The following is a 22,326-nucleotide window of genomic DNA, read 5'->3' on the forward strand; positions in this document are numbered from 1 at the left end:
TATTATTTTATACTTTTTCGGGCTTGGGAGACACAAATTTACGAAAAAGGTCAACCTTGGAGTCTTCTTAAGTTTTTCAGACTCTCTAAAATTGAAAAATGCCGAGTTTCTCCTATACTGGACTCGTTAAAATTTCACAGTAAAGGACCTGTTCGATTACAAACAAGAACGGACCACTCCTTCTTAGGGTTCGAATCTAAACTAAGTTGGACTCATCCGAAGGGTGAGCTTATAATCAAGCATATGTTATCCTCCTTAAGCTTGTAAAAAATAAAGAGGTACTTGCCAGAAATGGTGGGGGAAAAGAGAGAAAAATGAGCCTATTTGTTACCCTTTGTCTCAGAAAAAACCTTATCACCACTCTTGAACACGACACTTTTCATTCACCTGGGTTGGGAAATCCTTTGCCTAATAGTTAATCAAACCACATTGAATACATAAATAAATAAATAAATAAATTATAAATAATAATAAATTAAAAATAAGTTAATTAAATTAAATCAACAAATAATTAATTTAAAATATATATATATATATATATATATATATATATATATATATATATATATATATATAAGTAAATAAATAAATAAATAATAAATAAATAATATATATCTAATTAATTAATTGGAAATTAATTATGTGAATATACAAATTTAATATATAAGTAAATAAATAAATAAATAAATTAATTAATTAATTAAAATAAATAAACAAATAAATAATAAATAATATATATCTAACTAGTTAATTTGAAATTAATTATGTGAATATACAAATTTAATATATAAATAAACAAATAATAAATAATAATAAATTAATAAATAAAAATAAATAAATAAATAAATAAATATTTAAAATTAAAATAAATTAATAAATAATTAAAATAAATTAAAATATGTAAATTAATTAGTTAACATTATAATTAACCTATAAAAGTTAGATCTCATTAAGAATTCAATCAATTAATTAAAAATCAAATCAAAAATAATAATCTAATAATAATAATAATAAGAAATCAATAATAATAATATAATATTAATATACAGAAATAATATTATTAAGGGAATATTAAATAGATTAAAGAAACTAATTACAAAATTAAAATCAATCAAACAAATAAATTAATAAATAAATAATAACAATAAATAAATAAATAAATAAAATAATAATAATAAATAATTTAACAATAATAATAATAATATTAAAATAACAATAAAAAAATAAAATTAAATAAGCCGACCTAATTTCTTACATTCTTAATAACTCTCATATATATATATTAATAATCATAGCTCTGGGATACATCATTAATGTTGAAGATTATCTATTGTCGCATCCCCTGATGATGGACTCACTTTGTAGTCCGAAACGTTGGGTTCAAAAAACTCCTCAATAGGTCATTCCTCCTCTCTCTAAAACACATTGAAAATCTTCAACCGATTCCGGGTATTAACTTTGGGTCAATTGTCACCAAGCCATCTATCGTGTCGTTATGTGTTCAAGAGGTCACTGCAAATAAACCGTTCATCTGCAAAATACCTGTCATCCATCTCGACCATCCCTGAGTCAGTCGTTAAAGCTACATTTCTTCAACTTGTTCTATGATTTCGTGTTGTGGGCTTGCCTGCAACGGGTCGCTTTCTATCGACATCAGCACATTATCTAGGAAGATGACCTAGAAATCATCAGTACCTTGAAATCTACATGCATCAATGCCAGGTTTCTCGCCTTTGACGACAGTTTACATCATTGACTTTCGATCGAAGGACTCCGTGACATGTTCGACATCAACACATTCATTCACATCTCATGGATTGTACTGGGTACTTTGAGAACCATTGACATCACTGGTGGTCTCTCTCACACTTGTTAACAGTTTACATCATCGACTGGTAATCAAGTGGTTTCTACCATGTTCGACATCAACTCATTTATTCGCATGGATAGAATCGTACTATTTCGGGAAGTAGAAATAAAGACCCTGGATCTAGTTTCCACCATCTAGGCTGCGAGGAGTTTTGTATTCATTATACAGTAGACTAATCATAAACAGATGGTTGCGTCCATACTGTGTCTACATGAGTCTATGATTATGATGTACTGCGAAATCATTCCTATATCAGAGCAGTAGTTAGTTTGTTAGTTAAAGTTTTCAATCTGAGTATGGGAATGCCTACCTCAGTGATGATATGATCTTACATATGTATTTTTTGTTGAATATTTTCAGGTTCAGACTGGGCTCTCCACAAGATAATCCTTGAAATGATAAAGTACTTCACCCTTCCTAGATGATATGAAACCCTAATCTACTACAGGCTTCGCACTTTAGGGGGCAATCTGTTACACTAAAATTTGTCACCATGACTATTTGCAGTTAGTATGGCTCCATCAACTGTCATACTATCCTCCTTGGCAAGTCTCATACCCTGCTCCTCATGTCAAACTCCAAGAAAGAGAGAAAGTCCTTAAAAAGTCAATTAACTCTGGTTACGCAGTTTCTCTTAACCTTACCTGCGTGTATGCACCTCAAAGTTCACAATACCTGCGTACTTGTACGCTCTGTCTGTAAAGGGGTGGGTGCGTACTCCTGTAAAGGTCAAAAGGCGCGAGTTTTACTTCAAAAAAGTTACTTGTGGTCAAATCTAGAGCATTCTAGAAGATGGTTTAACGTGTATTGAGCGCCTCCAGATGGTTCATGCATCCTTATGAAAGAGGAACTTATCCCATCAAGAGGGGAGCTATCCCATTGAAAGAGGGGCTTATCCCATTGATGATGGACCTGATTAACTTCCTCCAAAGCATTATAAATATAGGCATTGGGCCAGAAGGAGGGGAGGTTGAAAGCTAAACATTCCTAAGGGTAGATGCTGCTGAAATTAGGACTCCCTTATAGAGTTTGAGAGGAGAGATTCCCATCCTTTCTTAGCTTCATTTGGAAGTGGGTGAGCTGATCAAAGTAAAGGAGAACTCTTGCTGGACCCTGGGAGGGACCTGCACAACACCAATGCACTGGTTGTAATGGTTTCTTTTGTTTCCACTTAATACAATTAAGTTCATTTTTCTCAACAAGTTGTTATATATAATTTGTTTCATATACTCCTTGGTCTTTATGATGAATATGTTTTATTTTATGAGTTATTCAGGTGCTATGTAATCGTTTGCTTGTTAGTGAATGTAGGTTTCAAAGAGAAGGAGGAGCTCATCTGGATCGGAGAGGCTGGACTGCTACAAACAGCGTTGGACTAAAGGTATGCTTTAAACACCTGGTTGCTTGTATTCTAAATGCATATTTAGGGAAAGATAGTGCTTAATTGTCTTGTTTGTCACTAGAAAGCCTTAGCTTCTAGGGAGGTCAGTTTTGTCCGCAAAATTGACTCTTTCTGCATGACAAGGAGTTATGGGCATGAGGTCAGTTCACATGGCAGTTGCAAAATGTCATTATTCAGTTAGTAGATTGGAAAGATCTCCTAATATGGACAGGGTTGGGTATATGGACAATCCATCAGCCATTTTGAGTTTACCATCTCCATTTAGGTCACCATCTCCTATATGGAGTATGTCAACTCCCATTCATGAGGGAATTCAACTAACCAATCTTGCAATAAACCTTTCCACTCTCCTAAAATCACTCCATGAAGGCATATTTCTCTAACTCCACAGCCTGAAATGTGTGTAATGGGAAGAAAAACTTATTAAACTTCTTGCAGTCCATTATTACCCTGGGTAACTCCTCAAGCAAAATATAAGTCTAAATTTGTCATTATGTCCCTTTGTTGTGCCCAAAACTATTCATGGAACCCTGAATGATGGGAGTTTTTTAGAATTTTTTGTGCTTATAAAATGACTAGACCTCTGACTTCTTTTGTTTCTTCTTCTATGACTAGAACTACTTTTTCTTGGGCTTGCACTAATGATAAGATGGATGCCCAAAATGGTGGCATGGTAATTGAAGGACAGTTGAGCATTGAGAAGAGACGCAAAAAGAAGAGGAAGAGAAGTATATTATAAGGGATTGTTGAAACTATCAGGTTGACTTCTAGATGGTTGACAATGCCTACCTCTGGTGGTTCTACACATTTTCCTACATCTCAGGTGGTAGTGTTTCAGGGGTAAATGGTTGTTGTTCTGGATAGTCATGATGATGAATTTCAAATTATTTCAAGACCATAGGTTCAAGTATGTCATTTGTACATTCTCCTTCTTATTATCAAATCATATGAGGAAGAGGGGCAAAGCACATAGTGATTTTTACTGAAGAAACAAAAAGTTGTATAGAGCAGGCTAGATTTTATTCTGAAGAGGCTCTGCTTCTTTCCTAGCAACTACAGTGAAACATGGTTAGTTGATTTGGAGCCATATAGTTTCTCAATGAGACTCTAGAGTGAGTCCTGACTGTGGAACAAGTCTTGCATCCTCTATCACTGCAGCATTTGTACCTACTACAATAACAAAAGTAGCAGCAACAACAACAAAGGTTGCAAATGAGATTTATCTTTAGTTGCTTTTGAAATCTTAATGATCTTTACCGCTATGCTGACATCTAAATGAAACCTCTTGCCTATGGTGGGTCATTTATGAAAGGGTGGAAAATATCATTCAAACACTCGATATGTGTTCACATACTTGTCACCAATAACATGCTTCTTGTTCACAAAAGAGGATGATGTACTCTTGGACTACCTGAATGAAGATGGACCGAAAATTGAACCAACGTGGTAAGTACTTTGATAGAGAAGGATGATAAATTGTTGTATTCATAAATTCTGCATAAATTGATAGGAAGGCACAGAAGGATCATGAATTGTGGGATTTAGGAATTTTTTATAACTCTGGGAATATTGTACATCAATATTTGTGTTATATATATGTCCTACTGCAAGCATGGGTTTTCATTGGTATTCTATCAGTGCCTCGGGTATGTTCCAATTATTCCAATGGTTCTTGTGAATAGAAGTGAAGGAACTGGAACTGGTTGGAGTTCCTTTGTGCCTAACTACAACCCAAGGGATATTCCTGCAAATATAAGGTGCATGCTTAATATGAAACCTTGAAGCCAATTAATCCTTGGTACAAGGGTTTTAAGGTAATATTTTGTCCATTACTCAATAAATATATTTGTAGAATATTTCACAAATTTGAGGTGCACACTCCCAAAACTTCACTATTGATTATGTCATTAGTTTTACCTAGCACTATGTTTGGAGGTGGTATGAGGACTGTTAGCCATTCCATGATTTTCTCTAATTCAAGAGTTATGGGCATGAGGTTAGTTCACATGGCAGCTGCAAAAGGTCATTGTTCATTTAGTAGATTGGAAAGCTCTCCTAATATGGACAGGGTTGGGTATATGGACAATCCACCAGCCATTTTGAATTTACCGTCTCCATTTCAATCACCATATCCTATATGGAATATGTCAACTCCCATTCAGGACGGAATTCAACTAACCAATGTTGCAAGGAACCTTTACACTCTCCTAAAATCACTCCATCAAGGCATATTTCTCTAACCCCACATCCTAAAATGTGTGTAATGGGAGGAAAACCTTATTAAACTTCTTGTAGTCCATTATTAACCTAGGTAACTCCTTAAGAAAAATATAAGTCTAAATTGTCATTTTGTCCCTATGTTGTAACCAAACCTATTCATGGAACCCTTAATGATGGGAGTTTGTTAGCACTTTTTGTGCCTTATTAAATGACCAGACCTCTGACTTCTCTTGTTTCTTATTTTATGACTGGAACTACTATTTCTTGGGTTGGCACTAATGATAAGATGGATGCCCAAAATGGTGGCATGAGAATTGAAGGATAGTTGAGCATTGAGCAAAGACACAAAAAGAAGAGGAAGAGAAGTATATTGGAAGGGATTGTTGAAACTGTCAGGTTGACTTCTAGAAGGCTGACAATGCATGCCTCTAGTGGTTCTACACCTTTGCCTACGTCTCATATGGTAGTGTTTCAGGGGTCAATGTTTATTGTTCGGGATAGTCATGATGATGAAATTTCAAATTATTTCTTGACCATAGTTTCAAATATGCTATCTGTACATTCTCCTTATTATCAAATCATATGAGGAAGAGGGGCAGAGCACATATTCATTTTTACTGAAGAAACAAAAAGTTGTATATATCAGGCTAGATTGTATTCTGAAGAGGCTGCTACTTTCCCAGCAACTGCAGTCAAGCACAATCAGTTGATTTGGAGCCATATAGTTTCTCAAAGAGACTTTAGAGTGAATCTTGACTATGGAGCAAGGTTTGCATCCTCTGTCACTACAACATTTGTACCTGCTGCAGTAACAAAAGTAGTAGCAACAGAAACAAAGGTTGCACATGAAGTTTCTCTTTAGTTGCTTTTGAAATCTTAATGATCTGTACCACTGCTATTTATATTGACATCTAAATGAAACCTCTTGCCTATGGTGGGTCATTTATGATAGAGTGGAAATTATCATGCAAACGGTCGATATATTTGCACATGCCTATCACCAATAACATGCTTCTTGTTCACAAAAGAGGATAATGTACTCTTGGACTACTTGAATGAAGATGGACTGAAAATTGAACCAACATGGTAAGTAGTTTGATATAGAATGATGATAAATTGTTGTATTCATAAATTATACATAAATTGATAGGAAGGTATAGAAGGATGACGAATTGTGGGATTTAGGAATTTTGTATAACTCCAGGGAGTCTTGTACATCACGATTTGTGTTATATATATGTCTTACTCAAAGCACTGGTTTTAATTGGTATTCTATCTATGGCTCAGGTATGTGTCAATTATTCCAATGGTCCTTGTGAATAGAAGTGAAGGAACTGGAACTGGTTGGATTTCCTTTGCACCTAACTACAACCCAAGGGATATTGCTGCAAATATAAGGTGCATGCTTAGTGATTAATCCATGAAGCCAATGACTCCTTTGTATGAGGGTTTTAAGGTAATATTTTGTCCATTATTCAATAAAGATATTTGTAGAATATTTTACAAATTTGAGGTCCACACTCCCAAAATGTCACTATTGATTATGTCATTAGTTTTAGCTAGCACTATGTTTGGAGGTGGTATGAGGACTGTCAGCCATGCCATGATTTTCTCTAATTCAGGAGTTATGGGCATGAGGTTAGTTCACATGGAAGCTGCAAAAGGTCATTGTTCAGTTAGTAGATTGGAAAACTCTCCTAATATAGACAGGGTTGGGTATATGGACAATCCATCAGCCATCTTGAGTTTACCATCTCCATTTAGGTCACCATCTCCTATATGGAGTATGTCAACTCCCATTCATGAGGGAGTTCAACTAACCAATGTTGCAAGGAACCTTTACACTCTCTTAAAATCACTCTATCAAGGCATATTTCTCTAACCCCACAGCCTCAAATGTGTGTAATGGGAAGAAAAATTTATTAAAATTCTTGCATTCCATCATTACCCTGGGTCACTCCTCAAGCAAAATCTAAGTCTAAATTGTCATTTTGTCCCTTTGTTGTGCCCAAACCTATTCGTGGAACCCTTAATTATGGGATTTTGTTAGCACTTTTTGTGCCTTATAAAATGACTAGACCTCTGACTTCTTTTGTTTCTTCTTCTATGACTTGAACTACTATTTCTTGGGTTGGAACTAATGATAAGATGGATGCCCAAAATGGTGGCATGATAATTGAAGGAGAGTTGAGCATTGAGAAGAGACACAAAAAGAAGAGGAAGACAAGTATATTAGAAGGGATTGTTGAAGCTATCAAGTTGACTTCTAGGAGGCTGACAATGCCTACCTCTGGTGGTTCTAGACCTTTGCCTATGTGTTAGGTGGTAGTGTTTCTAGGGTCAATGGTTGTTGTTTGGGATAGTCATGATGATGAAATTTAAAATTTTTTCTTGAGCATAGGTTCAAGTATGCCATTTGTACATTCTCTTTCTTATTATTAAATCATATGAAGAAGAGGGGCATAATACATAGTCATTTTTACTGAAGAAACAAAAAGTTCTATAGAGCATGCTAGATTGTATTCTTAAGAGGTTGCTTCTTTCCCAGCAACTGCAATCAAGCACAGTCAATTGATTTGGAGCCATATAGTTTCTCAAAGAGACTCTAGAGTGAGTCTTGCTTGTGGATCAAGGCTTGCATCCTCTATCACTCCGGCATTTGTACTTGCTGCAGTAACAAAAGTAGCAGCAACAACAACAAAGGTTTCACATGAAGTTTCTCTTTATTTTCTTTTGAAATCTTAATGATCTTTACCACTGCTATTTATACTGACATCTAAATGAAACGTCTTGCCTATGGTGGGTCATTTTATGATAGGGTAGGAAATATCATGCAAATGATCGATATGTTTTCACATGCCTATCACCAATAACATGCTTCTTGTTCACAAAAGAGGATGATGTACTCTTGGACTACTTGAATGAAGATGGGCCGAAAATTGAACCAATGTGGTAAGTAGTTTTATATAGAAGGATGATAAATTGTTGTATTCATAAATTCTACATAAATTGATAGGAAGGTACAGAAGGACGACGAATTGTGGGATTTAGGAATTTTGTATAACTCTGTGGAGCCTTGTACATCAAGATTTGTGCTATATATATGTCTTACTGCAAGCATTGGTTTTCATTGGTATTATGTCTGTGGCTCAGGTATGTGAGAATTATTCCAATGGTCCTTGTGAATAGAAGTGAAGGAATTGGAACTGGTTAGAGTTCCTTTGTGCCTAACTACAACCCAAGGGATATTGCTACAAATATAAGGTGCATGCTTAATGATGAACCCTTGAAGCCAATTCCTCGGTACAAGGGTTTTAAGGTAATATTTTGTCCATTATTCAATAAAGATATTTGTAGAATATTTTACAAATTTGATTCAAATTGTGTTTTTACCTTTAATCATGGGTGCGTTCAAGTGAACAAACAGTTGTAAAGGATAATTGTGTGACTTACATGATTAGTGGCATCATAGAGGAAATTAGTGAGACCACATTGAGAATTATAGAGTTGCATGTTTGCAAGTGGACTTAGGATTTCAAGGAATTTTTGGAAGCTTTGATGATTGGGAATGATAATATTACAGATCCTTTCATAAGGGTAGGTTGCTATCATTCATCTAAATAGGTTATGCCTAAGAATTTTTAAATATTGTGAAATTATTTTCTAATGAAAATAGTTTTCTTCCAAGACTACAAGGAATACAATATTGATACCAAGGTCCATTTTTGAGGTGTCATTGTCTAAAGAGAATACGAAGATTGAACTTCAAGGAGGTCTTTTAAATACATTCAAGCTGACTACTATATTCAGTACAAGTAGCATGCATCTTTTTTACTCAAAGGAAATCATTCATAAATATGAAACCCATGAGCAAGGCATATTCCTGAAACTCATCGTTATTTGGTTTCTTGGTAGGTTTCAATTCTTCTCTTTAAATGTACAAGTTAAAGAATAGTTCTAGATTGGATTACCTCATAAAGTTGTAGTTATCGATGAATTATATCATATTTGACTATAATTCTATGAAAAGAGAAAGGTAGGTGTTTTATTTATTGTCCTCTTTTGCCCCGGGTCCTCCTTTTCGGCTGACCATTACCAACACATTTGTTTTCTTCCATTTATGTGCCTGCTCTCTTTGTTGTGTTTTACCCATTGGATTTTGTTGTCATGACCCTTGACATTGTTTCTATCAGTTTGTATTGAATTCTTAGTGTACTTTGTGTCCAAGGACTTATTTTAGCAATGCCTCTTCAAAAGTTAACATGGGTTGAAAATTTGAAAGCCAAACAATTTTATTTTTTGTTTCATATAATGAACAACACTTTTTTGGATCAACAATCCTAAAGTTGAATTGAAATTGTCAATTCAAAAATTCCAATTGGACAACCTTCAGCGTGATTTACTGAAATTGGACAATAAATTTAGATTCATACTGGAAGTTGTAAATGGACAAATCATAGTGAACAACTAAAAATGTGTAGATTTGTTTCTTGAATTGAGGAACAAAGGTTTTACCCCATTCCCTAAGAAGGGAAAACCTGTTGAGGAATCTATTTCTAGGGAAATAACAGATGATGAAGAGTCTCCCACAGAAAACATTGAGGCAACAAAGGGTGCTTGTGCTGGAGATTATGAGTATATTCTATCCATGGCAATAGGAACATTGACTTTAGAAAAAATCCAGCAATTAGGTGCTGAGACAGACAAGTTTGAGGATGATGTTGAGGAGCTTAAAAAAGCAACACCCAAATATGTATGGTGCAAAGATCTGGATAACTTTACAAAGGAGTTGTATGTATGTTCTGCATCTTTTGACACTTTTGGTAGATTCATATTTTTGCTGACTCTTCATGTCTAAGGAGTGAGTTGCTGCATCCATTCTTATGGCTTTTTGTATATTTGGTTTCTAATTTGTTTGTAAATTTGGTGGGCTCAAGAAGTTTAGGAGGCCAAGGATGATGAATATGAGTTGAGCAACATGGGAAATGATGTTGCCAGAATCTTCAGACAAGTAGACAAAAACCAGAGAAAAAATATCAAAAAAATTGTAATTACCTTTAACTCATATTACCTTCGTACCTTATGAATGATTTCATGCAAGGCTTAAAAGTTTGGCATCTCTATTTGATTGATGCAATGAAGAATTAACAAGCAATTTTTTTACTTGCAGGTGTAAAAGATTAACCTACATTTTTTTTTGTATATTGATTATGTTTATGTTTCTTCCAAGATATTTATGATGAATCCTAATCTGGTGAAATTGGAGAGGAGATATTTTACCTACTTTGTTTTTGAAGTTGTTTGTGTGTTTATTCTCGAATATTCATGCTCATTTCGAGGTTGGCTGCAGCAGAGAGTATGCCACATGATGTTATAAGGGATTTGCTAGGAGTTAAAATGCATATAAACAATTATGTCACGAGTTCTCTTCTAAGCTCATAGGCTTCATTGATTTGGTGTCAACAAAATTCTTATTATTTTTCTCTAATATCTATGTCATCTGCTTCTATGCTTTCCTATTAATCTGTACTAGATAATAAACAAGTACAAAATATAGAAGAAAAAACTCAGTGTCAGAATGACGAGTCATAGGAAAAGGTTTGTCTACTTATGTAACAGTTTTCAAAGCACTTCAATGAGAAATTTCTGAAACTATTTACTTGATTATGATGGGCAGGAACAAGAAGTGTAGAAGCTAAGAATCAATTGAATGATTTAGTTGAAGAAAGAGAGGTACCTACATGTTATTATTTCTTATACTTGGAAATATAGTAGAATAAGTAGAATGGTAGAATAAGAAATCTTAGATAACATGCCCACACACACACACATATATATATTTTAAATTTTAATGAACTATGTTTCTGTTGTATTCAATGTTACATTATGGATGAACATAATCATTACACTAAGCTCTTAAATTTGGTTGGACAACTGGCTTGATGAAATTAATTGCAGACAAGCAGAAATGGTGGCCTGATCCCACACCATCAGCAGAGAAGAAACCATTTGATGTATCTGAAAATTTGGGCAAGATGGTGCATGAGGTCTCCAAATCACATGTTTATCAATAGAGGATGTCGATACAATAACTTCATATTCACCTCTTGGTCTAGATTTGAAACCGGAGGCTGTGAAAATGTGAGAATTTCTATACTTCTGGAAATATTTCTTTCAATGGAAATAATTTACATAGTTTTTTCTCTGTAGGGAACTAAGCTCTTTAATTTGTTATGGAAGGCTCCAGACCCCAAAGATTCTACCATGTTATTTTTCCTTCATTTTGCTTTATTCTATTCCCTTCTCACAAAACATCAGTGTACAACTTTTTTTTAATTCTAATATAGTAATTCTAAAATGCTTCTTGCTTGTTTTCATTGTTGATAAAAACAAGAATGAGATGGAAAAATGGAAGATGATGCAAAGAGATGTTCTGTATCTACAAGTTTAAACTAAGTCATGACTTGATAAATAGAAATAATTTTAGTATCATAGTGGAAATTTGGATCTTATTTATATATCAAAATGTTCCCACTTTATTGATTTCAATTTGTAACTTTTGTATGTTGAACTGCAGATTAGGAGGAGGTTAATTTCTTGACGAAGAGTAAAGATATTCCGGTTGTTTGATGTATGTAAGTGTCTTCAAGCTACTAGTGCTAGATGCAACTCCTCCTATTGTTGTCCAACCATTGCCTTAATGAGAAGATTGTTGGAGAAAAAATTTAGTTTATATCTTGGTTCTATTTCTAGGTAGCCAACCACCTGCTGGAGAAGGTTTGACACACATGTGTGCAAAGCTCCTCCAACAATATTGTAATATAAGCTATAGCTCTTTCTTGGATTACACAATTTCACTATTTGTATCCTTTTGTGGCTTTTGGGATTGAATATCATTCCTGTTCTCAAAGCCACAACTATTCATTATAAACTCTTCCTTCAACTTCTTTTCCCTAACCTGTTGTATTTCCTTTTCTAGAGGGTTCATTTTTTTGTGTTGATAATTCCAATAGACTTTTCTAAAGAGGTGAAAGAATAGATTCACCAAGAATTTGATATGATACCACAATCTACTTGGAATATGATTTACAAGGTAGCCAAAAGCACACTTTGTGAACAAAGGCTCTCAGAATGAGATTCATTTTGCAAGACTAATAAAATGAGAATAGGAAGGAATGTATCATTTCACATTAATAAATATTCTCATTTCTTCCATAGGCAACTTCCCTCTTGGTCTTGATTCACAATCACAGATCCTTTGAGAGAGATGAGATGAGAGTTTAGATGGCTACATCCATCCACTCCTAGATAAAATTCTTTCAAATTATCATCTTGGCATTGAATGTCTCTTCTTTACCATTATCTAGTTCCACTTGAGCCTTCCTGTAGTTCTCATCTTTGGTATCATAACTTATTTCCAATTGAAACCTTGTTTTATAAATCAAGAGCAAGGAGTGCAATTTTTGCCTTCCAAATCTTTTGTTTGGATAATTTATTAATTTGTTTTAGTTTTTCAAATTTGGATCAGTGGTATTGAATCCACTATGTGCATTGTTTTTTTAGGACTTAAGTAAGACAATTTCTTTTGTAACCATTTGCAAATGCATAGGGTGCTGACTAGCAGGCTATGATTGAACTTCTAAAAGAAAATGGTGTAGAATCTTTAGTAAGTTTGTTGATGCAGTGCAAATTTTTTGAAGTACATATTTATTGTTGACAATTTGACCCTTGATATGTGTTATGATTCTCAGTTAAGATCTTCCATCCTCTCTCTTTCTCTATGTTGTTTATCATCAACATCAAATTATTCTATTTGACATCTGAAGGCAAACTTGCCCAAGATTATTTTGAAATTTTGAAAGGGGTGTAACATTAGAGGGCTAATCCTATATTGATAAATCCAACCAACGTGAACTTTTTTTTGGGCTTTGACCCTATGCTATGGCACCTTTGTAAAACCTAAAAGTATATCTGTTGAGTATTGGATATATGTGATTTAGCCGCTACATTATTATTTTATCTTGTTATGAAATTAAACATTGATGCCTGAGCAATTAATACTATAAACATCCAAGGTATCTTTCATTCCAATTTTTAAATTCACTTGTTGCCTTGTAGCACAATTTTTTACAATTTATACATGTCTCATCCCAATGGGATATTGTTTATATAACACTTTTGTTTCAATGAAATGAGAGCTCAAAAATATCTAGTGACTGGAAAAATGTTTTTATTTTTTCTAAAACAATAATCTGACTTCTTCATCAAATAATTACATAAATATTTGTTTCACATTTTCATATATGTGATAAAAAATGCATAGTGAAACTTTTCAGATTACCATATTTATTAGATTTTCACAAAATTGTTTTATTAACCTCTTAATGCTTTGAATGTATCGTCATTATTAAACGCAATTTTATATCTTTGGTTCTTGTGTTTTTTTCTAAATCTTTGAATAATATGATGTGTAAGGGAAATCGTCTTTCATGTCTTATACTCTACGTTGTATCTTTTCTCATTTTCAGAGGAGGAACTCAGTGTTGAGGGTAAGAAGCAAGAATTGAAGAAAGAGGAGAACAATAACACTAGAGTCACAAATGAAGAAAGAGAGAGAGAAGAGAACCAGTCTAATGATACCCTTAAAGCTAATATCCTGCATGAGACACACATATAAATACTAATGGTCAAGTCTCTAGAGTTGGTGAATTCACCTACATTGCCTTGGCAACACAATGATAATTTTTGAAGTCACAAAACAATATTTCATGTATAAATTGTAGTCCAACCAATATTAAGTTGGAAACTCATATTGTAATATTTGACATTTTATATAATATAATTTATGTAGTTGAAATTATTTATAGTTTCATATGAAACCTATGTATTTTATAGATTTTGGAGACTGAGAGCGAGACCAGGCTCCTGCTTCGAGCCTCGACTCCTGGACCTGCCCCCTGCGGGCCCTTCCCCCTGCGATCCTCTTCTCCGCTCGGTTCCCTGATCGGATCGGCCCTTGTCTGATCGGTCCTTCTCTTTGCTGAGGAGAGCGTGCCCTGTCTTCCGCTTCGAGCCCGGCTCCTGGGCCTGCCCCCTGCAGGCCTTTTTCCTCCTTGATTCTATGTTGGCTCCTCGGCCTCAGATCGGATCGGATCCTGCCAGACCGATTCAGACCTGATCGGATCTTGAATGTTAGCCGTCCCTCTGGCTAGGGGGCGTTCTCTGCTGCGCTGAGGCGGCCAGCTTTAAGTTTGATGGAGCCACTGGGACATGATCCTCCCCCCGGACCTACCGCTGAGGCTTTTAACCAGCTCCTGGCAGGCTTGCCACCGAAGAAAAGAAATGAAGCCTCCAGATTCGTCAAGAAAATAGATGAGATTCCAGAGATCTCTCTACCCCCGGAGACTCCCATGCAGGTCGCTCTATCACTGGCGGAGCGGGGTCTCATTGGCCAATTCACAGGACTGTGGCCATCCCCGAAAACTACAGAGCAATGGGTAAACAGGAACTGGGCACCTCTGATCAGCCAAAGCGTTACCTCTTACTTTCTAGGGCGAGGATTTTTCCTTTTCGAATTCACCTCCAGAGAAGACAAAGACCTGATCTTTAGAAATGGACCGTATTTCATGGGTCCTCAGGGTCTCTACCTGAATAAATGGACACCGGATTTCGACCCAGCAGTAGATGTCCCCAAGGCTGTTCCAGTATGGGTTCGTCTCCCAAATCTGCTGGTTCACTGTTGGAACTGGGACTCCTTGAAACACATCGGCAACTCCCTCGGGAAATTCATTGATCGGGCAAGCAACAAGGATCAATACGATTGTGCCAGGATCTGCGTGGAGGTAGATCTAGAGGAAGGCTTACCAGAAGCAGTCAAAATCAAAGTAGGCAGCTGGTCCCACGTGCAGATCTTGGATTATGAACAGCTGCCTTTCAAATGCAGGAAATGCCATGTGTATGGGCATTTTGCTAGAAACTGCCCGACCAACCCAGAGCCAGAGAAAGGAAACGAAGAAGGATGGAATCAAGTAAGACGAACTAGAGCCAATCAAAAGGGACAGAAGCAGGGTGGGCTAACAGGAAAATCTAATGCCCAGAAACCCCCTACAAAAAAGACGCAAGAAAACAAATTTATCCTCCTAAGTCAACCGACAGAAGACACTCCAGAGATAGAGACCCAAAAGCCAGAATCCTCAAGGAAAAGCTCACCTCCAACTTCTCCAAAAGAAGCTGAGAACCCCAAAGACACGGACCCAGAAGACGAAGAAGAAGATCAAGAAATAGAGGAGTCAGAAGAAGAAGGCGAAATAGGAGATTCCCAAACCTCGGTAAGAAGATCAGCAAGAGGGCGCAAAACAGATAAAGAGAAAAGAGAGCAGCAGACCTACAAAGACAAGCTACAGGGCAGCCAACCAACGCTGGAAAAGCTCCTCGCTTCAAAGCCCAAAATGATGAAAAATCAGCCCCAAGGCTCCAAGGGAGCCCACCAGAAACATAAATAATGAAGGTCATCTCCTGGAACTGTAGAGGTCTGGGGAGCAAAGTCAAGGAAGAAGCCATAAGAAATCTAGCAAGAACAGAAGCCCCAGACATACTTCTCATCCAGGAGACCAAACTGGAAGACAAACTCTTCCTGCAAATTAGCAAAAATTTATGGCCCAGAAGCGAAGCAAGAGCAATCTCAGCCAGGGGTGCTTCAGGAGGGATCAAAATTCTATGGAACCCCAACATATATGCACTCAGCTATGAAGCAAGCAACACCCACTGGTTGATGCAAAAAATGCAGAATCTCGACACAAAGGAAACCATTACTCTCTTCAATGTATATTCTCCAGTCAACATAAGGGAGAAAAAGGAATGCTGGGAAACTATAAAACACCAAGCAGATCTGATAAGTATGGAAAATGTAATCATTGCTGGAGACCTAAATCTCACTCTCCACTCATCTGAGAAAAGGGGAGGAAGCATTGTTCGAGACCCGGCAAGAGAATGGGCGGAGGATCTTCTGCAAGATTGGGACTTGCTAGACATCAAACCCTCATCAGGTAAGTACTCTTGGTCTAACAAAAGAGTAGGTCCTGGTCATATAGCTGCCAGACTTGATAGATTTTTCATCCAAAGCTCCTTTTTGCTGCTTGGTCTAGAACCTAGAATGCATATTCTTCCTTGCAGCATCTCGGATCATAGGTCGGTAAAGCTAGAGCTGTTTGCCCACTCAGATCTGGGACCCATCCCTTTCCGATTCAACCCCCTCTGGATAATGGAGCCTCTTTTCATGCAAACAATCCAAGAATGTTGGAGCCAACCAGTTAAAGGCTCACCTTCCTTCATTTGGGAGGAAAAACTCAGAAGGGTAAAAGGAGTCTTGAAGCGTTGGGCAAAAACCCTTTCAAATCCAGCAACAGAAAGGAAAGTCATCAAATCCTCCCTTGCCTCTCATCAATCTTGCATGGAGAGCGCCATAATTACAAAGGAGATGATGGACCAGGAAATTAATCTTCAGCAGCGCTACCATAAAGCCTGCTTGGCCGAAGAAGAATATTGGAGACTAAAATCGCGGAACCTCTGGCTAAAAGCAGGAGATAGGAATACGAGCTTTTTCCATAAGCAAGCCCAAGCTAGGAAATGCTTCAACACTATTTCTGAGATCAAGGAAGATAATGATACGCACAAGGAATTTCCAGACATCAAAAAGGCAGCCTATTTACATTTCCAAAAGCTTTTTACTGAAGATCAGGAGCCGCTCCAGCACCAAGAGCTGCTAGGCATTATCCCGCAAGCAATCTCTCCTCGTATGAACACGGTTCTAGAGGCCAAAATCACAAAAGAGGAAGTTAAAAAAGCCCTCTTTGACATGGAGCCGGACAAGGCCCCGGGGCCAGATGGCTTCTCAGCCAGATTTCTCCAAGTCTGCTGGCCAATTGTGGAAAAGGACCTTCTTAAAATGGTTCAAAAGTCTCAAAATTCTCAGAAAATAGGAGGCAGCACAAATTCCGCTTTCCTAGCACTCATACCAAAGGAAAAAGGAGCCAATAATTTCAGCAGATTTCGTCCGATCTCGCTTTGCAACATTGGGTACAAAATAATCACCAAGGTCATTGCAAACAGGCTGAAGCCCATCCTGCCAAAAATTATTCCGGAAAACCAAGGAGGCTTCATTCAGGGAAGGCAAATCGTGGACAACTACACACTCGTTCAAGAGGCAATACATTCAAGTCTCCACCGAAAGGAACAAGGTATGGTGATCAAACTCGACCTAGCAAATGCCTTTGATCGAGTCAATCATAGATTCCTATGGAATGTCATGTATAAATTTGGTTTTGGGGCAAAATTTATAAAGTGGGTCCAGGCTGCCATTTCAGAGCCTTGGATTGCCCCCCTAGTAAACGGAAGAGCCACAGAATTTTTCAAAGCCTCGAGGGGCCTCAGGCAGGGATGCCCTCTCTCCCCCCTGCTCTTTGTCATCCAAGCCTCGGTCCTCAGTTTCCTGTTAGATAAAAAAATGCATGATCAAGAAATCAATGGCCTGTGTATAGCTAGAGGAGTCAAAAGTTTAAACCATGCCTTATTTGCTGATGATACCCTGCTATTAGGCAGCGCCACCTACTCCTCCGCCTCCAAGTTCAAAGCTGCCCTGGATGTCTCCATCAAGGCCTCTGGTAGTGCCCTCAATAAGATTAAATGTCACATTTATAGCTGGAATACCCCGCCAAGGGTACTCTCTGCAATATCTAGGTGTCTTGACTTTGCTGCCTCATCCACCTGGACCTCTTTTAAATATCTGGGTCTTCCGGTCAGCCACAAAAGGCTCACTGTCAAAGACTGGCAACCACAGCTTGAAAAGTTCAAAACTAAAATTCAATCCTGGGGCTTCCGCTGGCTCAACGCAGCTGGCAAGACTGTTCTGGTGAAATCTGTGCTCTCCAGTCTTCCCATATTCCATTTTGCAGGTCTCATTGCCCCTCTAACCATTTTGAACAAGATGGAGGAGCTCATGCGCAGATTTTTCTGGAAGGGCGGAAAGCAAAATGAAAGGAAAATCCCCCTCATCAGCTGGGAAACAATAGCCAAGCCTCTGTGGGAAGGTGGACTGAATTTCAAAAGCATTAATCACCAGAACGTGGCCATGGCTGCAAAGATCATTTGGAGGATCATTGCGCCCAAACCAGGCTGGGCACAGATCGCCTTATGGAAGAAGTACTTCAGGGGATCTCGTCTAAGATGTCTAGAAAGTGAATCTCATGCCCAGAACTCTACTCTCATCAAACAGAACTCAGCATTCCACAAAATTCTAGCTAAAGCAGGCCCCCTAATCAGAGAGCACTCTTATTGGGTCCCCGGAAACGGCAGAAGGATAAACATATGGACAGATCGGATTATGAATCAGGAGCCTCTGGAATTTAGGCTGGTCTCCAGGGAACTGCGCAGGTGGATGGAATACAAAGGGCTGCGCACACTCTGGGACATCTCACGGTGGCAAGATGAGAACTGGGCGGGCTGGAAAAATGAGACGGTGCCAGATCACCTACGAACAGATTGGAATGCGCTGACAGATCACCTTCATGGTATGGCCCCCACGCAGATGAGCAGGCAGGATAAAAAGGGATGGGGGACGAACGACAAAGGGTATACAGTCGCCAGCGGATACAGAAAACTTCTTGAGAAACCTCATGTGCCGCCCGATCCAGCACCGTGGCATGGAGTATGGCGCACTCCTTCTTGGCCGAAGACTGATACATTTGCATGGCAGCTCTGCCATGAACGCATTCTCACGCAGGACATACTGCAAAGAAAAGGGATCTACGGCCCCACTATTTGCCATCTATGCAAGGCAAATTCTGAGACAACAGTGCATATAATGCTGGAATGTAATTTCGCCAAGCAAATCTGGAGCTCCTTCGTGCAGAACCTGAGCTGCACCTTCTTAATGCCAAACACCATTGTGGAGATGTTCTCAAAATGGACAGACAGATATCCAGGTCAGCCGCCAAGAAACCAGGTAATTAAAACAGCCTGGGGCATTCTACCAAAGATAATTTGCTGGCAAATTTGGCTAGAAAGAAATAGAAGATTATTCAGGGGCACAAACCAGAACAACAAGGTTATCGAGAGCAAAGTTATAAGCCAAATTAAGGAATGCCTTGCTGACATAAAAGATGATGCAAATCTCAGTCTTCAAGATATCTCCTGGGGCTCAAACATTGGCTTACAATTCCATCCAGCGAACAGAGCTGCCCCTCCTCACAAAAACTGGCACATAAGGAAATCAGAAGATGAGTTTAAAGAATGGCTCAAAGCGATGTCAAGACATACCCTCTTCTTTGACGGGGCAGCAAAGGGAAACCCGGGCAAAGCTGGTGCAGGAGGAGTCATAGTAAACCCAAAAGGGGAAATATCTCACTCCTTCGCATGGGGGCTGGGTCACACAACCAGCGTGCAAGCTGAGGCTCTAGCTTTATACCAAGGCCTCAAGATCCTCCAAGAAACAGGTATTGAGACAGCCAATGTAATCGGAGACTCCCAAGTTATTATAGATGCATTGAAAACCAGCACTAAAGTGAAGGATCTTAAACTTTCTAGGCTGATAACCAGAATCAAGGGAATAGGAAAATGCTTCCAGAGTTTAGACTATTTTCATGTGCTAAGAGCCCTCAATAAAGAGGCGGACAAAGAGGCCAATAAGGCCACTCTCCTCTCAGCAGGAATCAAGCAGGAAGATAAAGAAGATTCATGGGATCCCATTCCCTAACCTGTAGGCTCCAATGTTTTATTGCCTTATTTTAAAGAAATTCGTCTGTATCTCCAAGTGGGGGAAAACAATAAAAATCATACACCCTAGATCAAAGAAGAACTTTGTAAGAATAAGATGCAGGCTCACTCACAAAAGTGACCCGCATCAGAATACAGGTGACCTCAATGTAATCAGTTTACTGGCTTTCAGTCCAACAGGAATATAAATATCCCATACCCGTTTTCGTAAAAAAAAATTTATTTATAGTTTCACTTGATATTATTTAGTATTGTAATTAACATATGTAATTTTGTGTTTTCATATTGTATGAACAAGCACATTTTATGACATTTCTTTTTATAATTTAGTCGTAAAATCATACTAATTAATTTATGTTGATTAATAATGAATACATAAAATCAATCTAAAATTACTAAATTAATAGTTTATATTGATTAATGATGAATACAAATAAAATGAATATATGACTAAATTAGTTGTTTATAATGATTATTATGAAAGTAAATGAAATGAATATAAACTACTAAATTAGTAATTTATATAATGAATATGAAACTACCAAAAAATGATAAATGACTATTGCAAATGATAAATTTATGATTACAAATGACGACTAAATTTTGTATATATATGACTATTAGTAGTTAATTTACAATATCTTATAACACGACTGGAATTTAGTCATATTTCTTTGGTCATTAATTGGTTTCAAACGATGACTAAAATTTGCATATATATGACTATTAGTAGCTAATTTACAGTATCTTATAACACGACCAACATTTTAGTCATATTTCTTTGGTCATTAATTGGTTTTCTTAGGTGATCATATAGTAATATATTTTGTTGTATATTTGGTCATTAATTGTGGCAATTAATGACTAAATTAATGACCAAATTTATGACTAAATATACTACTAGACAATAAAATTGAGACAATCAATTAATGACTAAGTTAAAAACGACTAAAAGTTGGTCATGTTATAAGATACTGTAAATTAGCTACTATTGGTCACCAATTGAAAAATGGTCGTTTATATGCAAATTTTGGTCATTTTTTTAGTAAGTAATTAGCCATTTTCTACTAGCGAAACATTGTTCTATAGAGTGTTATTTCTAGACATTAAAAACACTAATAAGTTCCTTCACTTCCTTTCAAATTTGAGTTGCAAAAAAACAATGAATGAACAATTGAGAATATGTATCTTCATCATTTCTACAAGGAAAATAATAGCTTGGATCCATTCTATTGAAGAAAATTGAAAGTAGGAAATCTATTAAGAATAACCAATAAAATAAAATGTTAGTTTTTTTTGGAGCTATAATCTTCCACATTTTTCTCCACTATTAAACAAACTCTTGTAGCTCACCTTCCGTCAATTATTTATATCACAATCACAAAATAGATTCTCTCTAATTTTATTTTATTTTCCTAAGAAAGGATTCATATTTGTCTCTTACATTAATATGGATTTATTTATATTGTTAATAAAGGTTTTCCACAAACTACAATATCTCATACAAGCCCTAAATCATACAATATCTCAGAGGACCACCCTTGTTGCCAAATATATGCATAACTGGATTAGTTACTTGATTTAAAGTGTATATGTCTTTCTCTTGTAATTCATATATCATCACAAGTGTAAAATAAACCTCCTGTCCACCTCCTAAAATGGAGTCCACCCCCACTTTAATTTGGTAACCTCAGCAAACCCTCTAAGCCAATTTTGCACTAATGACCAAAAAATGTACAATGTAGCCATCCATTGAATCGAGTCATTTTTTATAGATTTTCTTGGGTTACCAACCTAATAAATAAAGGCCCATAGCTTAATATATTTATTCTCTATAATTAATTTCAAAATACCATAAGAAATCATGGTCTTCCACAAAATTTTGTTAGTTAATGCACAACCAAAAAATGTGAATATTTTAAATAGCCCATCTCCTCATCTACTTTGGTCGAGCAATTATTTTCCAAATGACTAGATATATCTTCTCTCAATCACTTTTCCCAAATTATAAAAATTAAAAACAGTGAATCATAACCTTATCCAAAACCCCATTATGAATATATGT

The 22,326-nt window shown here is 36.8% G+C and overlaps 1 protein-coding gene across 1 annotated transcript; it reads left to right on the forward strand.

Moving 5' to 3' along the window:
* The first annotated feature begins 14,746 nt into the window (after positions 1-14,746).
* On the forward strand, positions 14,747-20,241 carry LOC149205094 (uncharacterized). The gene is made up of 2 exons (XM_089397302.1): positions 14,747-15,820; positions 16,279-20,241. Exons 1-2 carry the CDS (start codon positions 14,747-14,749, stop codon positions 20,239-20,241), a joined length of 5,037 nt encoding a protein of 1,678 aa, XP_089253428.1.
* Positions 20,242-22,326: the final 2,085 nt, after the last annotated feature.

The sequence above is a fragment of the Pinus tabuliformis genome, chromosome 1_2, assembly GCF_031772625.1.
Source record: "Pinus tabuliformis cultivar Carrire ecotype Pingquan chromosome 1_2, CPIR1, whole genome shotgun sequence".
Classification (NCBI taxonomy): Eukaryota; Viridiplantae; Streptophyta; class Pinopsida; order Pinales; family Pinaceae; genus Pinus; species Pinus tabuliformis.

Bases quoted from the DNA above. Each gene is read 5' to 3' on its own strand.
- LOC149205094 (XM_089397302.1), top strand. From the start codon at position 14,747: ATGGAGCCACTGGGACATGATCCTCCCCCCGGACCTACCGCTGAGGCT. The intron at 15,821-16,278 runs GTAAGAAGATCA...CAAAAAATGCAG, and splicing joins TAGGAGATTCCCAAACCTCG to AATCTCGACACAAAGGAAAC.